This window comes from Lycorma delicatula, chromosome 6, assembly GCF_047948215.1.
Source record: "Lycorma delicatula isolate Av1 chromosome 6, ASM4794821v1, whole genome shotgun sequence".
NCBI lineage: Eukaryota > Metazoa > Arthropoda > Insecta > Hemiptera > Fulgoridae > Lycorma > Lycorma delicatula.
The window spans coordinates 42,301,016-42,328,166 of NC_134460.1; the positions used below are offsets into that span (position 1 = coordinate 42,301,016).

General features: G+C 27.5%; 1 protein-coding gene across 2 annotated transcripts in view; it reads left to right on the forward strand.

The window, feature by feature from the left end:
• Window positions 1–27,151, forward strand: part of LOC142327011 (uncharacterized) — a 96,653-nt gene that overhangs the window by 21,186 nt on the left and 48,316 nt on the right. For both annotated transcript variants that reach the window (XM_075369764.1, XM_075369765.1), the window contains exons 9-14: window positions 1,866–2,028; window positions 3,650–3,766; window positions 4,036–4,184; window positions 7,813–7,994; window positions 17,781–17,884; window positions 21,506–21,616. In XM_075369764.1, the coding sequence (XP_075225879.1) occupies window positions 1,866–2,028; window positions 3,650–3,766; window positions 4,036–4,184; window positions 7,813–7,994; window positions 17,781–17,884; window positions 21,506–21,616 (826 nt within the window). The remainder of the gene's footprint in view (window positions 1–1,865; window positions 2,029–3,649; window positions 3,767–4,035; window positions 4,185–7,812; window positions 7,995–17,780; window positions 17,885–21,505; window positions 21,617–27,151) is intronic.

Genomic DNA, 27,151 nt, shown 5'->3' on the forward strand with positions numbered 1-27,151 from the left:
GCCAGTTCATTTAAAGATGATTTAAATTGTCTTTGATTGATGTGTTTGAACACACACATTGAGGCTGAAAAATGAATGAATGAAAGCCTACCAGGAATGATTATTTGGTTGTTTTTCCGCCATAAAAGTTATTTTAATTCTTAAGTAGCATGACATTAGAATATGTTGATAACCAGAACTACTAAACTTTTAGTTCTTGTTATTCCAGACTGATTTGACTTGGTTGATCATTTTTTGGAACCATCCCTATGTGTTCAAATAAGAATTTACTATAGCCGTTTAAGAATCTTGAACATCATCTCTGTGAAAATTATGTAAGCTGGTAATTTTTCACATTACCATCACAATTAAAATTAGACAGAACATACTCTTCCATGTTTATGGTTGACGACTCATTTTTTGCAATGGTTATATAGTATTTGGTTTGTCAAAATTCATTGCAGTGTTGCCTATTTATGGCAGTAAGTAGCATTGCTTCCTTGTCATTTACATAAAACTATGAACAATGAGTTGTGCTACTGCATAGTCTTAAGCATTCAACCATGACTTCCTCAGACTGTTCTTTAGAAGTATTTTTATATTTTTTTACTTCACATACCTCACATAGAATAATAAACTAAGAGAAAAAAATCATATCATTAGAAACTTTCCCACACCATACTTTTGTAAAGGTTAACTCTTACTTATTTCTACATGAAGGTGCGGGAAAGTTTCTAATGGTATGTAGATTTAATCTTTATAAAAGCATGCCTAGAAGCATTCATATCCTAATTTATCATTACTTTTTCCTTCGCCAGCATTTCACTAACAAAAAACTGTCAGTTTGTTATTATTAGCAAACAGCAGTCTTATACTGCATTACCGTATAGGAATTTATATAATTCACCATTTTTGAAAACCATGTAATAAATCAGAAAAAGTGCAAATAAACAAACAGGGTTTTAAGACCTAATAGACACTGAGAAACTTGACAAATATACATTACTGAAGTGGTAGGTGTTAATGACCTCTGTTATTTCATCCTCACGTTTTGAGATTGAGGTAGAGGCACTATTTACCAAAGTCCTTCTGCTGGAAATCATTCTTGCTGGATTGATGACTTACTGACAGTTTTCTTTTTGTCTTTCAATTCTAAGAAAACTGTATAGATGGCAATCTCTAATGTAATTTTTTGTTTATGTATATTCTGAGATTTATTAGTTTCATTTAGGTAGGATCTGCGGACTAAATATTTCTGATTGCAAGATATTGTACAGTATTACTTAATACTTATGCATTCTTATCTTCAGAAGTGACAGAAATCTATATATTGTGTTGCCAGAATCTCATTAGCTTTGTGTCTGAAACAGAAATTTTTTTTTAAATTAAAGAAATATGTGTCGCATCAATTGAGTTTTATTTAAAAATTTCATTTTATTTACATTAAATATCTGTCACATAACCTTGCCTTGTTCTCTTAAAAAAAGTTAAATGTCTGGTGAAAGGAAAGTGTCTTTTTATAAATACAGGATTTAAGGGGAAATAATTTAAAAAACTGTAACAGTAACATTTGTAGTCATTGTGATTTTATTAATAGAGACTATTATCTGTACAGAAACTTTTAATGAATATTTTTACGGATGTTAAAATGAATTTTTTCACTTAACAAATCTTTTTTGGGAATCAGGTACTCTTTTACAGAATTAGGTAGAATATTTAAATATAATATTGAATAAACTTAAAATATTGATAATTTAATGATAAGTTTTAATTTTGTTTTGCAGTATTTTTTTTCTCCCTCAAAATATATTGCAGTAAATTTTTTATTAAATATCAAAATATTTATTTGATTTATAATAATGTCGCTTACCATTTTGATGTTTTAGATTGTTGGAGCAAAGACATGCAGAACAAGTAAAACAATTAGGTTTGCAAATTGTATCTGAACGTGAACAGCTTACTGCAACTACTCTTAGATTAGAGAAAAAATTAGCTGATGTACAAGAAGAAGAAATTCGATTACGTTCTGAATTAGCAGCTTTACAATCTGTAAGAAATTTTTTCATATCTAATGAAATTTTTCAGTCATATCTAAATATAAATTCGATCTGTTGTGCACTTTCTTAATTAACCCAATTGTTGCTATAATTTGTCATGAAACCTGATATACTAACAACTTTACTAGGATGTTGTTAAACATTCTGTGCAGTTTAAAAAATATTTTGCTTTTTTAACTCAACAACATCTTTGAACACATGTTATTATATCAATTATAGTTATTCAAAATATGAACATAACATTTTAGATAAACAATATTGGATTTTTGCTGTTTTTGAAAAAAAAAAAAAAAATATATATATATATATATCAGGAAACAACAACTTAACCATCAAAGTAACAGAAAAACTTTTAAAAAATCTAATACCAAAAGTCGACTTTCACAGGATCCCGCATTATCAGTCAGTACATAATTCTAGAATTACATCACAAAAACAAAAAAGAAGTAAAAACTTAAAAATTTAGAAAACAAACCCTAACAACCACAAAACATAAACAACACAACTTCACTGCCATATTGGGATGATATAAATTTAAAACATCACACAATTTCATAAACATTGTTGTAAACTGCTACAACCCACTATGACTTTAATTAAAGCATCATCTTCATAACAATCTAATCTGTTGGTGAATCATTTCATATTTTTGTTTAAATTCATAAATGTATTATTTTTCAAGAATACTAATTTTTTATTGTTAACAGATTTCAAAAATGTCTAAATTATATTTATAATCAATAATACTATACTTATATTGCAACAAATGGTTGTTGTTTTTCACTTTGGTATGGTGGTTAGTATGTTGATAGATTATTTGGATTTTCAGAAAGTTTTATACATATATATATATATATATATATATATATATATATATTCTTTTTTTGTGATTTAAATCTTCAAATTTCTTTTTCTAAAAAAATGTTTAATTAATAGGTAAGAATATTTTAATTTTTACTTTTTTATAACATTTTTATTAATTCTCTACTGCCTGTATTGTACTAATCAGATTTGAGTTTATCTCATTATGAAAATTATACTTTTCAATTTAGACATATTATAAATAAAATTTATTTCTTCATAAATACTACAATGAAATCTTCCTTAATTTTGTCTGTACAGGAGTGACCGTGTAGACACTGACAGCTCAGTAAAAATTGATCAGCAATAGGGTTACATTTATTCTGTAATATTTATAAAAAAATCTTATTTTTTATTTACTTTTGCATTACTGTTAAGGTTAGTTAATTAATAATTAGTTAGATAAATTTTGTAAATAAAGTCTTTAGCTGTTTTAAATAGCAAAGAATTAAAAAAACAAAACAAATTATTTTATCAATAATAAAAAGTACTAATTGTTATTAAAAAATTAAGTTGTTGTTTAATAACAACATTGAAAACATATGGAACTTGTGTAAGTTTACAATTTTTAGGTTAGTATTAAATGGATTAAGAATTAAGTGATTAACATTACTTTTTCTGATCTGTTAGATTGCTATTACCAATAATTTAGTATTCATTATTTAAGTTAAAATATTAATTTAATTCAATTAATTAAGTAGCTTGTTAGCTATGTCTTTAATATTTTACCTCCAGTTATGCTTTTTTTAAAGGAATGTGCAAATATGGAAAAGGAAAATAGAAGTCTAGTTGAGCAGTTATCAGATTATGACATGGCACAAAAACGAGCAGAAGAACAAGAACAAAAAATGGAGGCCTTGCAGTTAAGAGTTAGTATTTTTTTTAAATTTATTTTTATCTTGTTAGCTTATGTAATTGCAGATGCTTTTCCCCTCCTGTGGACAAAACTTTTCCTCCTTTTATACCCTCACATTACTGTATTACACTTACTTCAACTACAAAAATTTCAGTACAGGTGTTATTTACAAATTTATAGATAATTAGAAAGCTGTTTTGCATTAAAACATTATTAATGAACTTTTTTTTCTATTGTAATCTGTTGTTTTTTTTTATATAATTTATTCTATTTTCAATCTAGTTATCAGAGTTGGAGAGTAACAGTGACCAAGTTGCTTCGCTTGTGGAACAGTTGGCTGAATTGAAAGAAGAGAATACAAAATTGCGTGATAGAAATGATGAACTCACTATTCAGGTTGAATCTCTGTCTACACGTCTTTCTAATCGGAAGTAAGTTAAATTTCTTATGTACTTTATGCCTGTATTGTATTCCCTGCACTCAGGATTATGGATTAATTAATATTTAATTCACCATATTTGTAACTTTTAATTTTTAACTTTAAATGAAAAGTGCTTATTATTAGACTGACAATATCCGATTTTTAAAAATCTTTTTTTTATTTTGATTATTTTATACTTTTTGGTAGTCCATAAATATTCTGTAAGTTATTTGTATTTTCTGTCCAGTAGATAAAGCATTCTTAATTAAGAAGTTACATAAGAAAGTGTATGTTTCCAGTTCTCATTTAGAAAACTTTTATGATCTATATTAATGTTTATGTTGATTTATGTTATGTTTGTGATGATGTAAAAGATAAATAGATATTTATTAATTTGAACCTAACTTTTTCTTTTAAAGTTTGTTTCTTAATCATTTATAAACTGTTACTTGTTTCTATTTCTACTGAGTAACTCAAAAGCATTTTATGTTTCCTTATATGGAAGAAAACCCAGATCACATTTTTTCACTAGTACTGTTTTCTAATGTTTAGATATTCTTCATCTAATATTTTTTTTGCGGTTTTATAAAATTGATTCATCAGTGCACTTCCAACTTTCTCTTACAGTTAAACCCAATTGACAACAACAAACAAAATAAAATCCATCTTTCTAATATTTATATTGCTGATCCTGTTCTTAATGTTGTAGAATTGTTTAAAAAAATAAATAATTCAATTTCATTGAAAAATGAGAAAAAAATTTTCTTTTATAAAAAACTTAAATTATGTAAAAACTTATCCTTTAGTGGACTACTTTTTCCCAAAATTATATTAATATTTTTTTTATAATATTTATTAAATTGTCAATAGTAATAACTATGTATTTGAAAGCAAGTTTGGGTGTTCCATCTTTATTTTATCTTCTTTTGTTAATTTCTGCTTTGTGCCTCAGAGTTACCTCATTTTACTACAAAAATAGTCCCTAAGAAAAAGAGATATTCAAATTTCCTATGAAATGGTGTGAAATTTTTTTTACTATAAAAGCACTATTCAAATATGTTTGTAAAAGCTTATTTTAACAGAAACACCTGTTACAGTAATAAGTACTGATTGTCAGTATCACTATCTAACATTTTATAAATCCATTGTTAACCACTACAATTGTACTTGCTTACGTATTGACGATGTATTGTGCTTAATGGAACAGTTCATACATTTTAAATATGATGTATTTTTAATATGTTAGTTGTTATTATTTTTCTTATGCTTCACTAAATGTTTTTAAATGTCACTTTGTTTTGAATGATTATCTTTGAGAAATTAAGAAGGTGTGCATGCAGCCTTGCATACTGCATTATAAAGTAGGTACAGTAAATTGAGGAGGGAATAGACAAACAATCTGTTTACCAACAGCTGGATTCTCTGACATGACAATCCTTGATTACATACCATTCTGTTTTGTAACAGGTATTGGGTCTCAAAAGTGTAATGGTTGACTGAAACCTTGCCTTTGCACTGGATGTCAAGATTTTCCCTAGTGTTTAAGGGATTGAGGTTAAAGAACCAATGATTTAAAACAAAATGATACAAAAACAGTTATTAAATGCCCTGAAAATACTAATAATGATTGATGTTCTGGGAATATTCAGCAGTGAGTGATAAAGAAAAAAAATTTTTAGATTATTATTAAATAGGAAAGCTGTATGTGGAGGTTATAAACTGGGAAAATAAGTTTTTTTATCAGATAAAAAGCTGTTTTCTATTTCTTCAATTTGATTTTTATTTACATTTACAAGCTCCTAGCTCGTTTAAGTTATAAATTAATATATTACAGTTTAATTTCTATTTAATATAATCAAAATACTTTTTGCTTATATTAATTTTTTAGATAACTTACTTTTTATTTTAAAATAATATTTTAATGCAAATACCTGCAGCAATAGAAAAGAAATGGATTTACATTATTTGTAACATTTACATATTTCACTTATTAACATCAGTTCGATAAACAAAATTATTTTAATTTATTTATTCCAAACAAATTCTCTTTGTTAATTTATTATGTAGTTATACAAATGATTTGTTTGAGTTGTATGTAGTCTAATAATGTACTTCTAATTCATCATACCTTTTGGGTCCAACAAATTAATAAAGAAACATTAAAAGATTTAATTTTTTTTTTTATTTAGCAATTTTAATAAATTTCATGACCACCATGTAATTTGTCAGTCATTACATTCACTGTAATGAATCTTAAAAGCATGATCATTATGAAATGAATTCTTATTTGTCAATACAATGAGAGAGGTTTTAGGCTTTAGCATAATTTTGGGGCATGAGTTTTTTTTTTTTACTTATACTTATAGTATATCATAAAGACATAATTTGTTTTATATCTTAATAATAATAATAAAAAATGGATCCAATCTGACCTTATTCCATACATTTGTTCATAAATAGAAATCTCTTATCTGCTTTTTGATTTATTATCTCACTAGAATCTAAAATTGCCCATTATATAGAAGAAAAAGGTTTTTATCACTATTTGGAGGCCCATATATGATGTGTTATATTTATTACTGGAGGCTATCTCCCACTTCGCATGAGTACTATATGAAAAGTTAGACTTTAAAATTTTGTTTAAAGGGGTGTAAAACAGGGGTGAGGATAGTTTTTTTTCAAAATAAAATGTAGATTACAATTTTTCTCAGTTTGGATCTGTTGCGTGCAAAATTTAATCACAATGTGAATACAACTGTAGATTTCTATAAAAGACAAACAGACACTAACATTCTTCTTTTTACACACACTTTTTAGTGTAAAAAGATGTGTTTTATTTATAATGGAATATAATGTTCATAAGAATGTGAACATTTTTTTCATTGTTTCAACCAAATTGAAATAAAAGTAAAAATAGATAATTTTGTTATATAAATAAAATTACAAATATGTTGTATAAACAAAATATGCATGGTTTCATGCATGTTCATATACATTCATTTAATTCTTTCATTAAAATATGAAATACTCTTTTTGCATTGGATTAAAAAATTCTTCAGAAACATTTTATTAATTATTGACTTAACCTTTTGCATAGCAGTTAACTATTTTATCCTTATAACTGATGTGTGCTAGTTTATTATTTACCCAAAAAAAGATTACTAAGTTTGGAGGCATAAGATTAAAAAAAAATATCACTACTACTTCATTCAAATTCCTACTTTTTGGTATTAGTTTTAAATGTAATTTCTGGATACTATAACAATCGTACTTTTCTCTTAATCTTCTAATTAATTCCATTACTAGTAATATTTATTCCCCATTGTCTAGAATTATCCATTTTGCAAAAGCTAATGCAAGTCTCCACCAAACATTGTGGGGAACACGCGCTGTATTTTCGCTTAGAAATTCTGTAGCTTGGTCTTCCTAAACCTTGTTAGATCATCAAGAATACAATCTCCCATTTCTGTTTAGAAAAATAGATGATATTACTGATCCAATTGACTGCAGAGTTTTTTGAGCATCTATAAATTAGAAATATGCACCTTATTTTTCAGTATGTGACATGTATAAGCTTAAGTTCTTTATTTTTATTCGTAATTTGTTAGTAATAACCTTTTCTGTTATTCATTTTACAGACAAGGAAGCTGTGTATCATTGGAAGGAGGAGGGGGTGGTACAAAGCGCAGAGGTCATTCTCCACCTGGTACGTTGTTGGATTCTGGCAGTTGGTGCTCTGTGTCTCCCAGTCCTCGTCAGGGTAAAGTTAGACGATGTTGTACAGAAAATGATCTGTCCCTGGATAATGTTCGAATGGAAGGTATTTCCATCTTTCTGATTTTTTAATTTTTATTTATAAAGTTATAACTAATATCTCATTAAAGGTTTTTAATGCTATATATATATATATATATATATACTAGCGGACCCGACAGATGTTGTCCTGACGTGGCATTGTTCTGTAATAAATGCACAACACATAAATATAAGTAACTTATTTAAGTTAAAATTAGCAGGAATGTGGATGAAATTTCATTAATATGACTATTATCAGTTTGTGATTGTTGCATTATTGTAATGGGTATATTGATTAATTATGTGTAGTATGGTTAATATTTATTTTCACTAAATATTGAGATATCTGACGAAAATCGAAACATCGTAAAATTAATAATTAGTGTAATTAATAAATTTTGGTACTTACTTATTAACGCCACCGCAGCTACAGCTTTATTTAAAAACAAAGTAGTCAATCGGATTTCGGTGTAAAATGGGCTGATATAGAGTTTAACATAGATTCAAAACAGTCTCTTTGTTAATTTTAATAATGGTTATTTATATTTATTTATTTTATAAATATAATTTAACCAAACTTAGCCTACGCTCGCTAACTTTGACTAATTAACAGGAGTGTTTTGATTATTTAAATAATAAATAATTGCAATAATTACTGAATTTATTAAATAAATACTCAAAAAATTACGGTATTAATTAATCAAGGATAGCGAGCGTAGGTTAAGTGTGGTTAAATTATATTTATAAAATAAATAAATATAAATAATCATTTATTAAAATTAATAAAGAGACTGTTCATTTTCCACCGAAATCTGATTGACTATTTTTTTAAAAATAAAGCTGTAGCTGTGGTGGCGTTAATACGTAAGTGCCTAAATTTTCATCCACGTTACTTCTAATTTTCACTTAAGATCATTTTAAAAAAGTACCTCCTGCATTTTTTTTTAATTTAATAATTTTAAAGTTTCATAACCATGTGATAGCTTAATTAATCAATTAATAAAAAATTAAAGCACTGTAAAAAAAGCAACGTTGTTGAAATTTTTCTCATTCTTTATTTTAACATCTATTTTACCAAATTTTAGATAATTGTAAATTAAAAACAATTTTAGAAATTTTTTTATAAAATTAATCAGCTACAAAAATTATACCTTCAATTTTTTAAATATACTTTAAACTATAATTATTATATGTAAATTATATTTTAATTTTATAAATGTTATAATTTATTTTACAAACTGACATTTTTATTTTCAAAGAGCCTGTTCAATACTTCATAAGTTGCATAGAGTTGTATAGAATCAAATGAGAACTGACAATTTAAATTTGTAGGTTAAATTGATTGTTATTGAATGCAGGTGTATACATGATTAAAATTCATGAAAAATCATGTAAAATACTCACTTCAATACTGCATCTTACAAATTTGCACAATGTATATTTTTTAATTACACTTTAAAACGTTATTTAAATAAATAATATTCTCAATAAGCGTGCAATTCTAGCAGACTCGGCAATGTTTCGCTATTGCTAGATTTGAGTATACATACAAATTAAATGAACACAATTGAAAATTTCATAAAACCTTAAAAACAATGAACATTAGGAACTTCACAAAATTTAACCTTTCACTTTATAAAAGTCAGAAGGTAAATAAATCCAAATGGCAAAACAACAGCAGTACCTATCGGATTTAATTCACACCACTCTCTAATCACAGTATTTGGTGGAAAATAATTTTTTAACGAAAAGGGTTGTGGCTGCAAAATCATTACCATTAATACTCAACATTAAGAAACTTACAAAACATTACGGAACTTCATAAAATTTAACCTTTCACTTTATAAAAGTCAGAATGTAAATCCAATTGTCAGAACAGCACTACCTATCGGATTTAATTCAAACTACTCTCTAAACACAGTAGACTGTTAAGAATACAAATTTTAATGTAATAACAACATTAAGCTATGACGCAAGTAACTGATATGCGAAAAAGCAACAAAATAAAAAAAATTCCTAGAATCCGATCGCACTACCAACTACTGGTTCTGACTGATATGCCAAAAATTAAAAAAAAATTCTAAAACGCGATCGCAGAGCTGCCTACCGGATTTAATTGTGAACCTTAACCATCGCAAGATCAGCAACAACACATAAATAAATAAATTAATTAAAAAAACATTTTCTATCGGATCAAATTGTGAATCTAAACCATTCTCGAATCAACTTAATCACGCACACAAAATTTCATCAAAATCAGTCCAGCCGTTTAGGAGAAGTTCAGTGACATACACATGCAAAAAAGAAATATATATATATATATATATACGATAAAATTAACTTTAACCGATACCCAGTCCAGAGTGAAATTCAGAGGTGAACTCTCTCAACCCTTCTACATAAAAACTGGATTGAGGCAAGGAGACGGCCTCTCACCACTCCTTTTTAACTGCGCCCTCGAATTTGTCATGAGAAAATGGTATGAAATAAATCCCAAAAATATAAAAATGGGTACTAAGAAAAACTCCATCACACTAAATTGCCTAGGATTTGCAGATGACCTCGCTCTTTTAGCAAATAATATTCAAGAAGCCAAAACACAAATCATGAGCCTTCACAACCTAGCACAAAAGATAGGGCTTCATATCTCTTTCGAAAAAACTGAACTAATGGCCATAGATCCTCTGGTAATAGAGCACATTACGGTAAACAATCAGAAAATTAAAATAGTAAAACAATTTAAATATCTAGGGGAAATAATAACTTATAATTTAAATGAAAAAGTGACATGGCAAAACAGGACAAATAAAATAATTAAATCCCAAAAATTAACTTGGTCAACATATAACAAAAAATGCCTTTCTGCTAAAACAAAACTTAAACATTATAAAACTGTAGTACAGCCAGAAGTCACCTACGGAAGCGAGACTCTTTTCAAAATCACTCAGAAAAACCGAATTGAAAAAATTCTGAAAATAGAGAGGAGAATTGTCAGAACGTGTATCAATAAAAAACACCAAAAAGATGGCCAATGGTGGATTGTGCCAAATGAGGTGGTGTATCGAGAAATAGAGCCTGTTACTGATACTATGCGGAAAAAAAGAATCTCTTTCTTCGGTCATCTCATAAGGACACCGCAAACAAGACTGTCAAGAAATATCATTGAAAAGCTCTGGTTCCAAAAGCTAGAAGTAGGATGGATCAAAGAAATTAGAGAAGATATGAAAGAATTGGGAATTTCCCTGACTGACCTACAGAATAAAACTGGAAAAATTACAAAGCTAAAAGATAAGAGCATTAGATTTAAATAAAAGACAGACAAACTACAAAATACAACGAAGAGGGTGTTTACAGATGAAGAAAAGAAAGCAAGATCTGAACGGATGAAGAAATACTGGGCAGCTCGAAAGAGTAAAATAACACGCTTTTCTCAGAAAAGATCCAACTAAAATTGACTTAAGTGGTCCCATGTTGGCCGTAAAAGCATAATAATAATAATAATAATATATATATACTTATTCTTTCAGTTTTAATTCTGCTCTAATGTGTACATGGACTTATAAAGTTATCAATCTGAGACTTTTTAATTTTCTGAAATGAATTTCTTTTAAACTTAACACCTATAAAGTATTTCTACCTTAAGGCAGGTCCATAATAGTAGTTTTGTACTTTGTAAATACTTTGTCTTCATAAAACTGGAAATGAAAAACTATTACATACCTATAGAATTGTTAATAATAGTATAGCCATGCATTTTTGGTGGATTCGGAACTGAATCCAAGGGTAGCGGGAGTTTTTAATTATCTCTTTACTAATTGCAGAACCTGGACAAATGTCTATTGCTGCTGTGTCTTTCGTTTGTCTGACAGGTCATTATTTATTTAGTGGCGATTATAGATATTTTTGTGTTTTATTTATGGATGGAGTTGGTGTTTTTCATTCTGGTCCTGTAGACTAGGAGAAGTAATTGACTGTGGCAGATTGTGGGAGACTATTCGCAGATGAGCTTCATGCTCTCAGCATGATTCCCCTTCAGTCCGTCCTCTAAAATTCTTTTGTGCTAGCACCTTTCGGCCTAACAGGAATATGCCTTTCGGGGGCCCTAGTGTTTAGAGGAAGCAATGCGCTCCTCTTTTCGATGGGAGATGCATGTGCCAGCTAGGGCCATATTTGTAAAGTGGTAAAGTGGATTGGGGATAATAGGTGAGGTGAAGGTGAAGTTGAAGTTTGTAGTCTTACTTCACTCAGGCTGTCTTCACTGCTACATCTCTGCTGAGCTCTGTCGTGTCGATTCCTCTTCATGTTAGCAGGCCAGTTTTCATTCTTCTTTCTTTTTTCTTCTGTTCTTTTACAGCCAGCCTTTCTGTAAACCTTGAATAGTCCCATGGCTCTCTTCTGTCGGGCAGCTTCTGGACTTTTCTCCCATGATCTTCACTGTCCGCCAGTAATCTTCTTCTTCTTGCATTTAAATAAAGTCAATAAAAATAAATAATAGTGTAAGAAAATTCTTTTTTCTTAATGCAGAATTATATGTGTTGGAAGTACATATTAGTTCTAAATTAAACATTCTCTAAAAGTAATGACAGCTTATTTTGAAGAAAGTTCAGGCAGTAGACAATTGCCTGTGAGTCTACTGTTTAAAATGTGAGGTCTGATAAGAATATTACCTATTATCCCACACCAGATATTTAATAAAAAAGAAATTAGTTTCAGTTTCATGAGGATTGTCGTGTTTCCAAAAATTTTTGTTTTGTGTATTGTTTTTCCAATCTCATATAAGTGTTGCTTCATCTGTAAATAATATCAGCAGTGGAAGCACATTGTTTTGTAATAACCATTGACAATAATTCAGCCACAGATTGTAGTCACCTTCAAGACATTGAACTGTTTGAGGATGATATGGATAAATCTTCACTGTGTAATCCACCATATACTGTTGTGTGAATATTAAATGTTCTGCTTTCCCTTAGGTGCCAGTGAGTATCTGCAAAACTTGCCGGTTAGGAATGTTTCAACTGGGAAATCTCTTGACTATATTCTTCAACAGCTCATGTAGCATTGCTGTTACAGAAACCATAGATGAAATGAATGTCAACATATTCCTGATTTGTAAATTTATACAGCATTTCTCTTTTACCACAGAACAGATCAATTGCTAATTGTTTTCAATAGCTTAAATCAATGCAAATAAACTTTTTAAAAACACATAAATCACAAATGCAAACTTCACAAATTAAATAGAATTTTATACTGAAAATAACTTCTCAGTAACAAATACAGCACACCGAAGCAAGATTCTGAATCATAACCATAACAATGTTTGAAAATTTTGTTTGTTGAGCATTGCTCTCTGGTAGGTAAAACACAGATTACTAATATTGTACATCATTACAGCACCCCCTAATGGAGAATTAATGCACTAATAATTAAGAAATAACATCATAATACTGCAGACAGACAAATATATATTGTTGCGTGTTCATGGCTCGATCAGAATATCAAGAGGCTGACAATTGAAAATGTTTAATTACAATTTATTAGTTAAAGAATATAAGTAAAACAAGACAAATCAATAATAATAATAATAAGCGACAATAATAATTAGAATAACAATAATTGCAACAACAAACAATAATAATAATAAATGCCAATAATAAACGAAATAATAATTTTTAGTAATCACAACAACAATAATAATAACAGACAGTGATTACATACAAAACAGAATCGTATTACATACGATTTACATATCCCATGAAATTCCTACCCTGATAACCCATCTTATGGAGCAACATCTGTTTAGGTATGTCAGTGGGCAGTATTATAAAAGACGATTGTTAAACAAACCTTTAGTAAAAGGGTCTCTTTTAGCTCCTTTCCGGATTTCTCCCGTTATTATATTTTCTACTACTTTCTTCTTAATTGGTAGGAATTCGTTACTCAGTTCGTGTTACACTATTAATGTATTTTTTCTGTTATTGTTTCTCATGGAAGTACTACTAAATTGCTGTTGTGGAATGTGATGGTAGATAATTTACATCAATTTTCCCAGAATTAAATTCTCTATCAGTTTAACCAATAAGTTTTATTTCTTTAGTTACAGTTTAACAAAGCTATTTTACATCAAAGCTAAAAAAATGTGTTTTTCAACTTAATTTGTTTGTTTGTTACACCCTGTTTCATATAAAATAATGGTGATACAGTTCTTAGGCCCATTTTTTTAATGAGAGAAATACACCTTTGAAGCAGAATCCTCCCGGACACTTTATATATTATTTCATGAGTCTGTATTGTTAATTTTTTTTTTATGTTTGTGAAATAAACTTTATTTTTTTATTGTCTAGGCTCTAAAGTGTTTTATTTTATCTTATGCTGTAAATTTATTCTAAATTTAGCTTTATTTTTATTAGTCTCTTTACTATTGTAACCATTTGTTTAATTGCATGTTTTTATGTCCTAATTTAATTTGTTGCAAACACATGTTATATAATGCTCATACATAATATTAAAATGTCCTAGCATTTTATGTGAGTGTAGATGGGATGATTTTTCTTGTTAATTATTCTTTATTTATTGTATCAGTTGCTGTAAGGTTATTTTATCATTTTCCATTTTTGTAGTGATTTAATTTTTAATAAAAGATTTTATTTTTTAATAAATTTAATCTATTTAACAAAATAATGTGTTTAATATGACATATGATTGTATTAGACATCATTTCCAGATGTTTGGATACTTTAGATAAAATATTGCTTAAAAGGACTCCCATTATTAACTGGTTTAATAAAAATATTTCTTTATAATGCCTCCAGTTAACTATGCATAAATACTTATGTAAATTTTCTAAATTATTGACCTTATATGGTTATTTAAATTTAAATGAATATCAGTTAAAAAATATTTAATTAAGATTTATGTTACCATCTCTATTAATAAAAATAATCAACTGCTTTGAACCATAATGTTCAGTTTGAATTTTCTGGCCAAATGTAAACATTCTCTTATATTTTTAATGTTCATTTAGAAATTATGCCTCCAAAGATGATGGGCCACCACAGGACCTTAAGTTACTACTAACTCTATTTTAGCAATTTAAGAAAGTTATATATATGATTTGTCATATTGTAAGAAAAGAGTTTAAAAACCAATTATTATTGAGCATTTTTTAGTTGACATAAACAAAATTTTATATTAGAAAAGGTACATCTGGAATTTTTTTCACTGGTTATCTCTTTCATCTTATCTTCCTAATGGAACTACATGTAGAATTTGAACTTGTTATAATTAAATAAATTTGTTCATATTGATAAAAATATAATTATCATTATTTCTAAACTTTTTAGTGCATTATTTATTTACTTATAAATGTTATTGTTTATCTAAATTATCTTATGTTAAGTTTGTCTAAATTATCTTATCACTTGCAATGTAGGTGATAAATTATGCACAAGATTTTCTGTATTATTAAAGTAAATAAAAGATAAAATTATCATTGCTCTTTATAAAGATTTAAAAGAAAAAAAATCAGTGATGATTACATTTGTATGTAAGTAGAATTATTTTAAGTATATTGAAGTGGTATTAAAAATATTATATATATTTATTACATATTAACTCTGAATAAGCATACTTACAATGTAGAATTCTGTATTCCTATATGATGATTCTATGTTTTTTTGTCTGTAAAGAATGAGGTGTAATCAAAAAATAATGGAAGTTTTAATTTTATCAAAAAAACTTTATTTATTCTCATTGACATTTTTCCCTTCAATCCCCCAGAGTTGCTACATGTTTATGCCCAGAGTGTTTTGTGATCTTCAATACAGTTGTGGAAAGCATTTTTCGGTATGGGCTTTTAAGTTCACCAAGCAATGATTTTTTTTCCTTCTATCATAGAAAATAATCCTTTCAGTGTTCTCTTAATTAGTGGGGATAAAAAAAAAAGTTGCAGAGTCCCATGTCGGGAGAATGTGGACTGTAGTATCAGTGTGATGTATGTTTTAGCTAAATTAATAGCAAATTAGTAGTGAAGTGTAAACAGGATCATTGTTCTGGTGCAAATTCCAAGAATAATTTGCGCAGATTGTCTCATGTAAACTTACTGTCAAATGACTAAGTAATGCTGTTTAGTTGATACTTTACGTAGTAGCAATTCGAAATGGACAATACTATTGCAGTCGAAAAAAATGGGAGGAGAATCTAAACATTTGATCAAACTCTACATGTTTTGTAAAGTCTCATTTCTGTTGGAAACTTTCATTGGGATGATTGAATCTTTGTTTCAATGTCATAACTGTACACCCACCTTTTGTCATATGTTAAGACACGTTTGAATAATTTTGAGTTATCAACTATATCAGCAAACAATTGTTCTGCAATGTTGCCCTTGTTGAAAAGTCTGGAATAAAATTTGCTGCTACTCATTTCATACTCAGAATGTCAGTCAAAATTGTTTCACATGGGCCATAAGATATTCCCATCTTTTCAGCAATTTGTCAAATAGTGATTTATTATTGGTTACAATAATGTTTATTTTCTAATATTTTCTTCAGTTATTGATCTGTTCAGATATTCTACCCTTTTATTTTCCATGGCCTTGAAACCACTTTTACCACTCAAAACCCTTAGTGTTGACGTAACATCCTCACTATTTTACTGCACTCTATCCCATTTTTAATGCAAAACTTAATGCAGATCTAGTAGGTTTTTCCTGTCATTTTCAAACAAAATAAATCACCACTCGTAATAAAAATATCCTAATTACTCACTTGACATATTTGAAGTGTCCAAATGAGCTAAAAACATTGATATACATATAAGACAATGCTGCTGTTATGACAAAAAGACAAATTTAGTCGAAAAGACATAATGCACATTGTCTTAAATTAAAAAGTTGTCATTATTTTTTGATCACCCTTTTATGTAGGCAGAACTGCAACTGGTAATTTTAAACTTACCACTATGTGTTGAGTAAACATTTGTTTACTTATGACTGATATTTATTGTACTCCAAAATGAGGTTATTATAAAAATGTATAAATATGTGGCTGATAAATAATCAGTAAAATTTATGTTTTGTGTCAAAAATATCATGCTTATTTGGAAAAATTGCCTTAAACTTTTGTAGTTTACCTTGCATTAATTTATAATTATTGTTTATCCATGTGCAATAAGTAACAATAAACAATAAAGCAGTAAACTTTAAAATCTAATTTCTAATATTTATAAGTGAAATATATTTAATGACTGATTAAAAAAAAAAAATCTTCAAAATGTGTACGTCCAAGTAAACACAAAAAAAAAAAAATCACTCTGATAAACAATACATTGAAGAGTTATAAATAATTAATGGAAACTTTTTATGATCATTCCATGCAGTCTATGTAAGAACTATTAAACTTAATAGCACATTTGTCATAAAATTTGCTATTACTTCATTGTTATATATAGTGATATAACAGTCCTATATGCTGTGGCAGAACTAGTGTACATGTTAGTCATTTTTATGAGCTTATATTTTTTTTATCATAAACTAAATATAGAAAATGTGTTATCTAACTTGCTTAAATGAGTTTAAATTTCTTTTATTCTTATTACAAAATTAGATTGCAAATGTATTGCATCTGCACATAGTTGTTTATTTTCTGCTAATCAGTATTTTTTTATTAATATCTAGTATATTTATTGATCTTTTATCAGTAATAAAAAAGATTAATATGTACATGTTAATTAATGTAAATAGAATTTAATATATATATATATATATGTTTATATATGTCTTAGAAACACATCAGTGTTTATTTATTGGCAGGTCTTGCTATCTGTCAACCACTGCGTCACAGTGAAAGTGGTTTGGGTGCTGATCTTGATACTTTGGATGATTCTTTAACACTTTCTAACTGTAGTGACAATACGGTAAGTAATTTTTTTTTTTACACATATATGTATAATTGTTACTTATGAATTTTTTTTTATATAATAGTTATAACATCAGACTGTTTATTATATTCATTATCAAATATGGTGTATCAAAATGCTGTAAAAGAAATAGTACACTTTATATTATATTTAGTATCTGATCAAGACATGATTTGTGCACACTAATACTTCCAGGGAAGACAGACATTCTCCTCTTTGGTCAGAACTTCTAATGATAATACACTACACTGTTGTCAAAAATTTAAGAAAATAAACTCACTATGGAATGAAGGGTTTTTCAATTTTGTAAGATGCTGAATTATATGTTAATTCTAATGTAGTATGCTCAAATAACCCTCAAGGATAGTGGTACAAATTTTCTACCACTAATTTTTCCAAATGTTGAATAGTGGTACAGATAGTGTACCACCTATATAAATTCTTACATAAACATGGTACGGTGGATCATTTTTTATACCACGTAAAATTGAAATGTTCCTGAAACTGAAGTGTTATAGTAATGAACATCACCTTACAACTTATAATAATTTAACAATAGCTTAGTCATTTTATATGTATTCATAGAACAGCTAAGTAAGTTTTTTTTTGCATTGTTTACTAATATTCAATACTAATGTTACTTTTCATTTTTAATAAAATGATTTAGTTCAGTTCTTGACGTGTCCTTGTACGAATGTACAGTTGTTTCCTTTTATAATATGTGACGTGCTAGTTAATGTTTTGTATGCATTAATGAATTAGTATGTTTTTTTGCACATCTGTGTTAGTAAATTTTTTTTAGAATGGCAGAATTTAAATCCATAATTAAGTATAAAAAGTTTGTAGTCAAGTTCATGAAATAGTTAATAACAAATATGATTTTATAAAGTTGAAAGACAAACAAAAATGTGAAGAACTAGCTTGTGGAAATTCAATATCATAAGTTGTAAAACTGTGAAAAGAAAAGAGGAATGTTCTTAAATCTAAATTGCAGCCAAAAAAAGTCTAAACAATATTCAAAACCAGTTAGTGGATTAGACAACTTTGATTGACTGCCTAAATTAAATAAATTACGTGAAGAACTTCAAAAGAGTATTCAATTTAAAGGTTCTAGAACTACACTAGCAGCTATCCTGAAAGAGTTAGGGCTTAAGTGATGTAAAATTGATGGTAATAATGGGAAACTTTTAATTGAAAAAGAAGACATCTGATGGAAGAGGATAGAATATCCCTCAATCCATAAAAGTAAAATGACTTTATTGCAGAAAAGGAAATTCTTTGATTTTTTTATTTGATCGAATGATAGTGCTAGAGAGTAAAAGTGCTGATTAATAAAGGTAATCTATATTAATTCACACTGTAGGAGAAGTGGGATTCATTCTGAATGCAATGTTAACTGGGAAAATGAGTTCAAAAAGTGGTAACTATCACGACAGCATTAACATTTGAAAAATTAAGGCATCTGAAAAATTAATTCCTGGTCTTTCTCCCCAGTCAGTGGTTCTTTTTGGTTATGCGCCATACCACAGTTCACTTCTAGAGAAGCCTCTGAATTCAGATAATAAGAAAAGTGGCATGATTAATTGGTTAGAAAAGAACAATATTCCATTTAATAAAGCGATGTTAAAACCGCAACTGTGTGACATAATTAAATTACATAATTAAAAAATTATGTACTATTTTTATGAACTGTTAAAAAAACACAGGCATTAGGTTCTGCAACTTTCATTTTATCATGCCGATTTAAATCTGATCAAGATATTATGATCGGTTCTGAAAACATAAATGTGATAATATTATCACATTTAAAAATTAGCTTAGGAAAAATTCAATAAAATAAATAAGGATGATTGGATATCAAACAGTAAACATGTAAAAAAAAAAAAAGCTGAAACTGAATTTAGGAAGATGGAACTACTAATTGACAAAATGATGGATAAATTTACCACATCTAGATAGTAGTGATGAAAGTGACTATTCTGATGAAGACAGAGAAGATTATGAAATTGCAGAGGAACTGGACATATAATGCAAACTTCAAGTAAGTGTTGATAATAATAATATTACAGTCAACAATGAAATGAAATCAACCAACCATACAAAAAAAAATTGAAAATTCTAAATATTATAAAAAAAAGAATTGTACAATAGTAATAATAATTATACATCTAATTTACAGATACACATTCAAGCACTAGTTAAGATTTTTTTAAATTTAAAAATACACTTAAATTAAAATTCTTGTTTTTGCTATCTATTTATTGAATTATTAATACTAATTATATAATAATATAATTAATAAAACATGAAAACTGTAATAAATTGAACATGCATAAGTAAAAGTACAATTATTATTGTTATCCTATTAGATGGGTGTAAATGTTTCTAGGTTCAGTAATAATTACGTATTAATCTTCTCCAGTACAAGCTTTTATTTTCATTGTACGCACTGTACATCTTGAAAAGAATACAGTTTTTATTAAGTTGTGTTCATTGATTAAAAAAGATATTTTTTACAAAGTTTTATATTTAATTGGTGACATATGTTAGTCTTAAAAATTTGAACTTCTACTTTTTCTAATCCAACTTCTTTTATATCCCAACATATATGGAAAAAAATCGAAGGTTATACCTTTTTTATAATGAAAAAAATTGCTACATATTTATCCATGGGATAAATCTACTATTTATATACTAAAATCTCAAAGAATGTATAATGTAATAAGGTGTCAAAAACAGATTGGCACAAGCGACAGAAAGCTTCCTTGCAGAGAAGAAACTTTCAGTAACAAATATAGATATCTAATTATTACCGATGTATAAAGTATAAGAATATTTAGAAAAAATTCTTGAAAATATTTTTATGGGGTTTAATACTTCATGATAGTGAAACGTGGACAATTATGAACTGAAAAGAAAAGAACAGGAACCTTTGAAATATTGAGTTATGAAGAATATTGAAAATTAAGGTAGTTAATAAAATTTGAAATGAAAATGACTTCGATAACTATGAAAGGTGAGAAATTTGTGACAGAATTTTGTAAAAAGATGAACTGTTGGTGGACTGTGTGTTAAGATATTCAAATTTAATTAACTTTATGATAGGATGTTTAGAAAGCAATAACTATAGAAAAATGGAAGAAAATCATTTCATTACAGAAAAATGGAAGAGGAAGTGATTTTATTAAACAAGCAATAAGGATGTAGTAAATATATTGAAGTAATACAATTAGCTTAAAACAAAAAGAAATTGAGAATAGCATGTTGTCTCATTTTTGTTGTTTTTCTTTTGGGTGTTGAAATATCAAATTTATGCATTATCCAGATTATAATGTCTCAATTTCATTTCACAAAAATGATTTTTAGTTTATTATAAATCTGTAAAGTTAATGCTTTGTAATGTAAACCTCATTGGAAATATGATGACTAAGATCAGTTGTTCATAATTATCTCACTTTGTTATTCATTTTTATATGTACCATGATAATGGTACCATTTAAACGATGATAATTTATGTTTTAATGGGTTATTATTTATCTTTGGATAATCTCTATTTATTTATATAATTTTTAAAGAACTTTTCATTAAATATAACATTTTTTTCTTTCTTAATTTCAGATAAGTTTTAAAGTTGGAAGTGATGCAAGCAAGGATGCAGATGTTGGAAAACTTCAGGCACATATTATTGAACTAGAACGTATGGTAGAACAATATCGACTAAAATTAGCGGTAACTAATAGTAATGATATCTAATAATTTAATTTTATAGTATTTATTATGTATTGATATTTGATAGTGTTATATTTTATATATTGACAGCGTTGTAAGCTAGTAAAATTTTATCATACACTTTAATGTCATGTTATTTCTATAAATATTTATATTCTGTTTTCTAATTATATTTATATACATAGAACTTTTCATTATATAAATGATAATAATTTGTTTTGATCATATATAGTATATAATTTTTTTAACAATTTAACAAAAAAAGAAATGATGAACCAAAGTTTTATTAATTGATATCTTACTTTTAAAATTATTTTAACTACTAATTTAAAAAAAAGTGGTTTTTACATTTTTCATGGCCAACACCTTTACAACTGTCGAATTAAGGATAAATATCTGAAAATTTTTAATTTCTGAAAATTACAAGCTTAAATTACTTATTAATTTTTAATACTGTATTAAAAAATTGTTCTTACTTTAACTGAATATTGATGCATGTTGTGTATGTAAGTTTCTTTTTATTATTTATTTAACTTGTTTATTACAGCTTTATAGCTAGTTGTAATATTTCTATAATGATAGATTAAATAATTTTGAATTTTCATTGCTGTTGTATAAATGTATATCATACTGAACAGATGTTTTATAGTGCTTAGATCCGATGATAATTGCACAATTTTAATTCATTTGTTGGTTCTTTTCTACTCTTTTCTTCCATGAATGATTTTAGAATAGTAATTCAATCTTTTAATAAAAATAAGTGGTAGGGATTAGCAAGGATATTCTTCCACTGCTGACCATTTCATGATAATGTCATATTACCTAGCATATTATAAACCATTGTTATGATCTAATGTTTATCATTTATACAACATGACTTTGTTATAGTGTAACTTATCTTAAAACGTTTTTATCCTTTTACTTCTAATAAAACAATAAAATACTCTTTTATCCATTTAGTTGTGAAAACTGTTTTAGAATTGCTAGTCATGAGAAAATCTCACATTTTTCATCCATTTCAAAAATAAAAACCAAAACGTTCAGTTCTTCAGTTAGAAAGATGGTTCTTATGATATTTTTGTTATCTATTATTATATTATAGATATATTATGGCTTTGATATATGGATATAGATATATTACACTTTTGTAACTGTAACTCCATTCTGGCTACTTGTCAGGAGAGGAGAAATAACTGTGCTGCTTAACATTTTTTGATGTTCAAAGAGCAGCTGTTGACTTATTATCTATTTTTATTGCTTACTAGATGATAAAAATTAAAAAAAATTTATTTAATCAATAATTTTAATTAATTTTTATTGTTACATTTGGAGTTACGTTTGTCTGGCTCTAAATATTTATGCCATACATAGCAGATAATGCTAGAGTTACAGTGTAACTTAAAGAATTTCACTAAACAATTTATTTCTGTTAATTGCTTATTCTTTAAATTATTCCTTGAATTCCCTTTAATATGACAACACAAAATTATTGTAAATAGAACCAAGTCATAAGATATATAAATATTAAAAGAATAATGTAGTTTCATTACAGTAAAATTTATTTAAAACATAACAGTTATGTACAATATTATGAAAAAGTATAATGATTTTTATTATTCTAATAAAGAAAAACAAAATTTCTAAACAGAACCAAGTCAAAAAATGTTATAAGAAAGAAATATAATAAAATAAATGAAAATATAATAAAAAGAAAGAAAAAAATAAAGAAAGAAATATAATAAAATGTAAGAAAATATAACAACTAGGATAATCTAGTTGTATTAAAATTAGATTTATTTAAGAGTAACATTAATTACATACAATGACAGTATTATTTTATTAAAGAAAGAAAAAGTTTCTGATCATAACCCCCCCCCAAAAAAAAAAAAAATACAATGCTAATATGACAAAATACAATTTTTATTAGTTAAAAATACTTATTATTGTTATGAAAAATATTTTTTCTTATTCTTTTACTTCGAGTTTGTTTAACACAAATTTAACAGTATTAACATAATCACTTTTTAAAAGAGGCAAAGTTGTGAGTCATGTCAGTACTATCAGATTTTTTTATTGATATAAAATACAAATATCATGATAAAAACACCATGATTGTTAATTACTTAAAAACACAATCATTATTACAAAAATTAGTTTATATTCATTAACATAATCTCTTTGAATATATAATACTATACTAAAAATTAAAAATAGCAAAAAGCTTTTTAGTCATCGTCTTCATCAGAGCAATCAAATGATCATTTTCACAGCCTGCATTCAGACATTTATAAAAACTATGATGTTCTTTAATCAAATCTGACTGGCATAAAACCATCAAACCATTTATTTTATCATTATGATTCTGTAGTGGTTCATGATAATCAGGCTGCAGCTAAAACACTAACGAGGACGAGCAACATTTTCTGTGAATACAGATTTTCCTAAATTCTTCCTTATTTTTATACTGTGTATTGCAAATCTTTTTTTTTTAAATTTGAAGTGTACTATCTGAAACCAGTGAATTTGATTACAATCAATATCATTTTTTTTTCTTTTTTATTCGGACTTTCTTTCTGCATTGACTTGAAATCTAAAAATTCTTTTTGTTCCATTTCTATTACATCATGTTTTCTATTTTTAGAAGCCATTCTTACAAAAGTGAAACTATCCTGATGGATCATAAATATCTACATTCTTTGAATACTTCACATTCCATTTGTGAATGATCCAGTTCAAAATAACACTGATCAGTAGATTGAATTTTTAAAGATTGTACAACATGACAAAGCATAATGATATTGTGATTTTGTCCCCTGCAACTGTCGGAGAACAGATTAATTGGACGTCTATCAGCAACATATTGCAGTTTTATATATATATGATACTTCAATAAAACCTCATGTAGCCATCCCATCATTATAGATGTAATTTGTATTATGTTTTGTAGCCACATTATATACAATAAGGTTGTAAACAGCCAATCTGTGTTTGTAAAATTTTTTTTAAGAAATTGAACAACAGTACCAGACTTTTTTGAGATCAAATAAATGTCATTTTCTTACAGATTTCTTCCTTATATTTGTTTTTAAGTGACAAGCAGATGTTTTTGTTTATTTGTCTTCATAAAATGTTTTTCTTGTGCTTGCTGATCAATGAGTAAATTTCTGTAGCAAAAACATTGATAACTTTCGTCTTTTCTTGCTTTGTGGAATGCAAAATTAAATTTAGTATTAAAGATTTCTCTGTGTAACCATAATTTTTCTGCATTCACACTGCGTTCTTTACATTGCTGTGTATACAGCTCGTACATAATATTGATGTTTAAATCACCAGCCAACTACTTCTTGAAGCTGTCAACATGGCAATAATGCAATTGAATTGAGGGAAATGAATTTACATGTTCTTTACTATTTTCCCTACATTCTTCAGGTCTCTTTACACTTGGACATGACTTACGTTGTATTATTTATATCTCATTTCTTTATTATATTTCTGGGAAATGTTTTTGACATCAAGAATGCTAAGAAAAAATGTCAAACATACTTGTAGTACTTTGTTAATTTTGAAAAAATGATAATTTTTTATTACTTTTTGAAAATCTCCAAAAGTTGCACAAATTCTTTCCTTAGGAACTTCCTTCATCAATGAAGCAAAATACTGTTTGTTTATTGATATCTTTCACAGCCCAGAATTTTTCAAAAATCAGTCTATTCTCATCTTCAGTTAAAAGCTGAGATTACACTTTCTTGAATATTTTGAACAGTCCTTATTAACAAATTTCTGTTCTGAAACTATTACTGAAGATGGAAACATATGCCTTTCCTGATTGACACAATTTTCCCAGATTTTTTTTCCATGTAAGAGAGTTTCTACAACTTTTTGTACTTTTTTTATCTCTTGTATTTACAACTTGTTCTGCAAAAAATTCCCCTCTTGTGTCCTTGATGGAAGCATCTGTTGTATTAGCTACTGTAAATAAATAAAAGCCTTTACTTGCAGAAACTACATCATCTGGACTTTGTACTTTCTTTCCCAGTGTTGTGACTACAGTAACTGTTAAGTTCATTAGAAAGTAACATTGCTCTCCATGTTTTTAATCAACTGCCTTTCATCAGCCACCCTCAACAACTTCCAGCATTTTCTACATAAGACACACCTTTCTACATTTGTCCTGAATTCATTTTTTTAAAGATCTGTACAAAGTATTGTTGCTGGTATTATATTTCGGAATCTTATAACTAATAATAAAAACTGTATTAATGCACATCTTCCTTTAATTTTTTTTTAGAGACAGGTAGATTATCTTTCTTTATTTTCCTATGTTTATTGATTTTAATTTTTGAATGCACACACAAATCTATAGTCTATTAAAGCACACGTGGGGTACCACAGCACCCCAAGGTAAATAATTGATAATATTTTTTATAAAAAATATTTTATTGTTACATATCATTAAAAAAAAACATCAAACACATTTCCAAATGTAATAAAAGGTATATGATTACAAACTGTTCATGTTTTAATCAACACAGAATTTGCAAACCTCTCTCTTGTGTTCTGAGAATATTGGTTTCTTACACTAGATGTAGGTCTTCCTATCCCTGTTTCTTGGACATACAGCACATCTTGCTTGTTTTGGAAGTCCCTTTTTTGGATCACGCTGAGGTTGTGGTTGAGCACAAAGACTTTTTTGTATGCCTTCAGAGTTGAAATCAGTGTCTTGAGCCTGTCCAATATGTAAGGTTTAGCAGCAAGTTGTAAGCCAAGAATTTTGAGAAAGTTCTTTCATTTTGCAAGTTCACTGTTGTGTTTATTCCTAAACAACACGAGTACATTAACACTTGCCTGGTCCAACATACCATATAAATAACGAAGAGGCCATCTTCGAGTTTTTCTTGAAACACTGAATGAATGGTTGAGCTGGTTGAATATGTCGAACCCTCCTTTTGTTTTATTATAAAAATGAATCATCTCTGGCTTTTCTGTTGTCTGATTTACAGCTCTGTCATTATACATGTTTGATACGAGTATGACAGTTTTGTTTTTCTTTAGACAGAAACTTACAAGTGTTTTTTCTTGATCAAAGCAAAATTTTGATGAGAGTATCTCACAGCTTTTTGTAGGAAGAAATGAAGGAGGAATTTCTTTCTTATTTCTCTGTAAGTCCCTACAAGTGTCTGCTTATATTTTAGCATTGTATCAGCTAGAGGAATAGAGGTAAACCAATTATCTACCTTAATATTATGTTCAGTATTATTTGTTGCTTCTGTTATATTTGTCACAAGATTCAGTGCTTGTGGCTGTCACTGGCGACCCACTTTACCAATGTAGGGTATTGCATTTACCATGAAGTACATTCTGGTATCACAAAGACAAACTATTTTTATGCCGTATATTTCTGGCTTTGAAGGTATATATTCTCTAAAGAGGCATTTACCCTAGAACCCAAGTAGCTGTTCATCTACAGTGCAATATGAATGAGGAGTATAGCTTTCTTTACAGTTTACTATAAAAGTATTCCAAAAAGCTCAAATT